The sequence below is a fragment of the Malania oleifera genome, chromosome 1 (assembly GCF_029873635.1).
Source record: "Malania oleifera isolate guangnan ecotype guangnan chromosome 1, ASM2987363v1, whole genome shotgun sequence".
Taxonomy (NCBI): Eukaryota; Viridiplantae; Streptophyta; class Magnoliopsida; order Santalales; family Ximeniaceae; genus Malania; species Malania oleifera.
In genome coordinates this window covers 34,249,557-34,255,552 of record NC_080417.1, presented here as the reverse complement: position 1 = coordinate 34,255,552, position 5,996 = coordinate 34,249,557, and the positions used below count along the sequence as shown (strand labels likewise).

At 36.3% G+C, this 5,996-nt stretch overlaps 1 protein-coding gene across 1 annotated transcript; it reads right to left on the bottom strand.

Annotated features, from left to right (window-relative positions):
• Nucleotides 1-1,902: 1,902 nt before the first annotated feature.
• Nucleotides 1,903-4,963, bottom strand: LOC131163773 (mannan endo-1,4-beta-mannosidase 7). The gene is made up of 5 exons (XM_058120514.1): nucleotides 4,461-4,963; nucleotides 4,164-4,358; nucleotides 3,670-3,792; nucleotides 2,983-3,185; nucleotides 1,903-2,765 (listed from the first exon to the last, which is right to left on the bottom strand). Exons 1-5 carry the CDS (start codon nucleotides 4,773-4,775, stop codon nucleotides 2,309-2,311), a joined length of 1,293 nt encoding a protein of 430 aa, XP_057976497.1. The 5' UTR covers nucleotides 4,776-4,963; the 3' UTR covers nucleotides 1,903-2,308.
• Between the last annotated feature and the right edge of the window lie 1,033 nt (nucleotides 4,964-5,996).

The following is a 5,996-nucleotide window of genomic DNA, read 5'->3' as shown; positions in this document are numbered from 1 at the left end:
CTCTGAGAGCATGGTTTGGAAGGTTTACGAAGTCAATGAAAGTTTTTGGATACAAGAAGAGTAACTCATATCATACTTTGTTTGTGAAGCATAATAAAGGAATGATTACTTGTCTCATTGTGTATGTTGATTATGTATGTTGATGATATGATCATAGTAACAGGAAATGATTCAGAAGAAAGGAGTGCATTGCAGAACCACCTAACCCAAGAATTTGAGATGAAGGACCTTGGTCCATTGAAATACTTCCTTGGTATTAAAGTGTCAAAATCAAAGGAAGGTATCTTTCTATCTCAACGAAAATATGCCTTAGATTTACTAAGTGAGACCGGTATGACGGCATGTAGTCCAGTTAGCACTCCTATGGAAGAAAATTTGAAGTTAGGCATATATCTGGATCAAGTTCCGACAAACAAGGAGAGGTGTCAAAGAATAGTTGGGAGACTAATGTGTCTTGTATATACTCAGCCTGACTTGGCATATGCACTAAGTGTTGTGAGCCAATTCATGCATTCTCCAAGCGAGGAACATATGAATGCAGTTATCTGCATTTTGCGCTACTTGAAGTCATCTCTAGGAAAAGGGATTATGTTTAAAAAGGGGAATAATCTGGATGTCAAAGGATACACTGATGCAGATTGGGCTGGATCAATCAAAGATAGGCGGTCTACAATAAGATATTTCACTTTTGTAGGAGGAAATCTAGTCACTTGGCGAAGCAAGAAGCAAGTTGTAGTTGCTTTATCTAGTGCTGAATTTGAGTTCAAAGGAAAGGCTAAGGTAGTATGTGAATTATTTTGGATCCGTAATTTATTAGAAGATTTGAATATTAAGCATGAGAGCCCAATGAAGCTATATTGTGATAACAAGGCAGCTTGTGTTATTGCCCACAACCCAAGTCAGCACCATCGAACCAAACATGTGGAAGTTGATAGGCATTTCATCAAGGAGAAACTAGAAGTAAGGATCATTGAAACACCTCATGTCTCGTCTCAAGAGCAACTTGGTGACCTACTCATCAAGGTCGTATCAAGTTGAGCATGTCATGATGGTCTCAACAAATTGGGAATCCAACTTGAGGGTGAGTGTTAAAGATTCTAGGAGTAAGTCCAAGTTGGTATACTTCCGTATATAAATTGATTGTAAATATGTTTCCTAAATTAGAGATATGCTCTACTAGCTAAGAGATTTATAGTCCTAAGCTTTAGCATTCCAATTATGTATAGTGACTATTTATGCCCACAAAATATTGTAAAGCTAAACAAAAAATGAATGATACCAAGTTTTGACTCAATGGTCTTACAATAAACTTAAAATTGTATTATTTGATGCTTACATAATTTCATTTTGCAAATGAATATCCACAATCTCAAATTTATGAGTAGAGCTTGAGAGATTCCATCAGTAAGTTTATCCACGATAGAAAATATAGTAGAGAATGAGTTACTTACATATGGATAAATCCAAAATTTAACAGCTTAAACTTTTGAGACTTATGACTTTTGATTCAAATTGGTACCATCCATGTATATCAAGCTCAAGACCTAAACAAGAACCCACAATGCAAAAATCACTAGTGGGCTTATCAAAATATGGGTGCAGTGGCCCTTAGTCTCGCCTGCTTACAGCATTATCCGAAAAGCAGCTCATTAATTAGATGTGAGAAATTCAGCAAGGAAAAAATTAGATAAGAAACAATAGCTTGCTGAAGATTTCAATCATATTCTGCATATGTTCATTGATTATATTTAACGAAATAAATTATGCGACTCCATGAATATTTCAAACCATTCCTGATTAAGGAAAGATGTTTTCCAATCCAACATTCCCACTTCATTCAGTGGTAGTGAGACTGCTACCATTGAGCTTACATGCATAGAAGGATTCATAAGCCTCTACCAATGACTGGAATTTACAACACATTCATTCAGTTGCGTTCACTTATCAGGTTTACAATCTGAAAATTAAGAAGCCAGTAAAATTTAAGCTTGGCATAAGTCTCTTTGTGATAATTAAAACTAATATTATGGAAGGCATTGGTGGGCTTTTGACTTCTTAATAGCCCTGCCTAGCACAAAGCCCTGTAAACAACTTGGACCACACAACATAAAGTATGCATCTATAAGAATTGCATAAACTATTGCTAACCTAGTTTACCCTCCTGGATGAATAGTACTCATCTCTAAGAAAGAAACCATATCCTGAAAACTTCACCTCCAAGTAGGCCTACGCCCAACACAAATCTTGCCCCCACATTATCATTGCCGTTGTTTACAAACACTTCAATCTTCCGTAACAAAATCACCTCCTAGTTTCCGTTGTTCCTGCCCCTCTTTCTAGCCAACCATTGACCTCTTCTAATGGCCCTCGCTCTCTTCCATTTTGCTATGTTTCTCAGTCTGGCATACATTTTCCGAATTTCGTAAAGCTTGTGAGACTCTTGAGCAATCATGTTTGCTGTGGAGGGGTTCTCACTTAAAATGATTTCATACCCATCCCGAAACGAGTCCATACCCTCAGTAAGAAGTTGCCAAAACAGGCCTCCAGCAGCAGCACCTCCTCTCCTAGCCGAAAAGTAAATATTATAGTAAACTGTGTTGAACAGCATGTCTCTCTGGTAGGTGCTAAACCCAGGATCTTTCAATGATTTTCCGAATTCTGTGAGAAGCAGTGGTTTTCGAAGAATGTTTTGTGCATCTTCAATGTGGGTTTTGAGCCAATTGTTCAGAAAAGAGAGCTGGGACTGGTCATTTTGACTAGATAACCTGCTTGTGCATTGAAAAAAAAAATCACACAAGAATTCACATCAGAAAATGAAAACACTTAGTTTGAGCCAACTGTTTAGAAAAGAAACATGAATGTCCAAGATCTCATTAATGCTGAAACATTCATTATTTTATTCACATAATCACATAATGGTATTCAAATATAAGTTTTAGTGTCATCAGCTTTTTTTTATGGTTGCAGATAATGGGTGCTTACCATTGATCAGGATATGAATGAAGTGTAGCAAAGTCAATGCCGGGTATCCGATTATTTGCAATGAAGTCAGTTCCTATGTTGAAAGCAGGATTGAAACTTTCCCTTTGAGGTGTTGTGCCTCCATAAAATCCTTCTAATCCAGCTTCTAGCAAGTGCTTTTTGTCAATGGACTTCACATGGGAAGCCATCTCCATTATCCATGCCTACAAAAGAAGCACCCACCAATTTAGCCTTTTTTTTTTTTTTTGCAAAAGAAAAGTAGAAAAAGCATGGAGTCGCATGAAAGAAAAATATTTGCGAACAAATAATTATTAGGAGACACTGACTTGTAGCCAACTGTACCGTAGATTGCGGTGTTCCCACCCTCAATAGACCAGGAAAAAAAGTCCAATACTTTTTTCTTTGGTAATCAATGAAAAATAAAAGTATACGGTGGTCTACATATGTAGGATTATACTCAAAACTGAGCTAAAGATACTAATGATCTTCTACCTAGTGTTTAGAAGTTCGGAGTTGGAGCTTTGAATTTGGCTTTATATGAAATTGGACATTATAAACACAAAATTGTATTGAATTTTGCTAGAAAAATCCAAATTGAACACTCAAAATCCATGATCCCATAAACAAGTTTCATGTTGAATTTAAAATTTTACAAAAGACAAGAAGCAAAGAGAACGTTATCCTAACCTGGATTGTCCTCCCCGATGGCTCTGAAGTGCATCTTGGCTCATTCATAAGCTCCCAGGCCATAATTGTTGGGTCATCCTTGTAATGGATTCCAGTTATGGTGTTGTATCTATTAAGAACAGTCTGCAGAAGTACAGAGTCAATTTAGAGGACAAGAACTCATCAGAAGGAACATAGAATACATGTTGAAAATTCCAGGAATTTCTCTTGTATCAGCCCCAAAGGTCTTTTACAAAAAAAATTATCTACACTGCAGAAGGAAAATATAAATCAAAACAAAGTAGTTACTTATTTATATGGCTCTGTCAATGATCAAGACAGGATTTATATAATAAACAATAATGATCCTCACAGTTAACACACGCCTAAGCTATTGTTTTAGCAATTTTTTTTTTCTTTTTTTGAAATTTTGCCTTTTGATCGGTAAGAAGTTTGTGAAATAAAAGAAAACTGAAGCCGGAAAATAAAAGCAAGATATGGGTATTAAAGATAACCTGAACATGGTTCTTGTAGTAACCTTTAACAACAGGGTTTCTGAAGAAATCATCATCAGAGGTAAGGTACTGCCCCTGATTTCTAGCCCAGTTCACATACTGTTTCTTCCCACCAAAGCTCTCATAGTTGTTCGCCAAGCTTAATATAAGCTTAATCCCATACCTTCTAGCCTCAGCTATGACAAAGTCCAACCCCTTCATCCCAAAAAAAAAAAATTATAAAAAAAAAAAAATGAACAATGAAAAGAAGAAAGATCAGATCACAAACACTACAAGGATATTAATTAAGAGGGAAACCTTAAACATTTGCTCATTGTAGGAGCCAGGGGAGTACTGCAGGGGTCTGTATCCACCATCACTGAAAGCCCAAGTTCTTGCCACAGTAAGTCCATGGCTCGTGGCTTCCCGAAAAGCAGAAGAAACTTTGCTTCTCTGAGATGGGTCAGAGGCCACATACATCAACCAGTAGGCATTGAAGCCATTTGCATAGAAAGGACTTCCATTCAGCACAAAATTCACTCCTCTGGTTCTTATGAAACCGTTCCCTGCGCCTTCAACTTGGTTGTGGATCAGCAGGAGGGCCACCAAAAGACACACCCCCAAATGCTTCATCTCTCTCTCTCTCTCTCTCTCTCTCTAGAAATGCAGCTGGGAAGAAGTGGAGGTGAGGAAGAAAGGAGATGGGGCTGTTGAGGTATAAAAGAGAGAGAGAGAGAGAGAGAGAGAGAGAGAGAGAGAGAGAGAGAGAGAGGGATGCCTAGCTAAGCACAGAAGTGTGGAAACGAGATTTGTCCTTTCACAACTGCAGAGAGCGATTGGCAATGGCACCAAAGGATAGAAGTGACAAAATCTGCGTGTGGGACACACAGCAATCGTGAAAGTAAAAGTGAAAGTGAAAGTGAAAGAGAGAGCATTCGTTATCCTGAGCACTTACTCGCTCCAAGGCTTGCTTGGTTCATTTTGATTACAGTCTGATGTGATGACTGATGAGTACAGGGAATTAATGCAAGACTCCATGACCATTCATGTGAACCTACTTCAATTTAAGACTTTTGGCCTCCCTACATTCGATGCGTCGCAGGAGAAATTATTAGTTAGGCCTCCTATTTTGAATAATGAATTGAATAATTAATTTTTGAATAAATTTTAACTCAAAATGGTTGTTTAGGAAAATTTTAACAAATAATTAATTAAATTAAGCTTTTTTGTAATTATCCAATAATTAAGAGTTAAAAATTGACTTAAATTTAAAATTTTAATTAATTATCTAAAATATGATATGATTAAATACTTTGACCTAATAATTTGACAAGTAAATTTGCATACATCATTTTCTAAGGACAACAAGTTTCTCCTTGGCAAAGAGTGCAAAGGACTATCTTCTACATATATGTATGTATATATGCTTCACATACAATATGATAGACTACCACTTTATCTTTTAATACTCTCCGCACTTGGAGGCTGATAATACGTGAAGAGATAAGTATACAATAAATTTTTAAATACCACAGAATAAATGCAAGTAAAGAAAGGTTGTGGGTCAACAATGTATATCAAGTTTTAATACATTACTTATAAATGTAAATGGATTTTCGTTCATAACTGAATACCCCCACCTTGATTCACTTGTAAGGCCAAATTTGTTGCTTTCTAAACTGATTAGGAGCAATAATCAAGATGAATTTTGTAATTCAAGATACGTTCAGGACAATAAGTACAAAAAATATATTTTCTTCCTACAAATCCACCCCATCTTGAAAACATAATGAGTTTGTATAAGTGTAATTTTTTCATTCCATTATTTAAATGTATTATTTTTATTCTATTTTA

What these genes read in the sequence shown, in the direction of transcription:
- LOC131163773 (XM_058120514.1), bottom strand. Translation starts at nt 4,775, where the DNA reads ATGAAGCATTTGGGGGTGTGTCTTTTGGTGGCCCTCCTGCTGATCCAC. An exon ending in ACTACAAGAACCATGTTCAG is followed by an intron (nt 3,793 to 4,163) that starts GTTATCTTTAAT and finishes GTACTTCTGCAG; the next exon opens with ACTGTTCTTAATAGATACAA. An exon ending in CATCGGGGAGGACAATCCAG is followed by an intron (nt 3,186 to 3,669) that starts GTTAGGATAACG and finishes CTTCTTTTGTAG; the next exon opens with GCATGGATAATGGAGATGGC.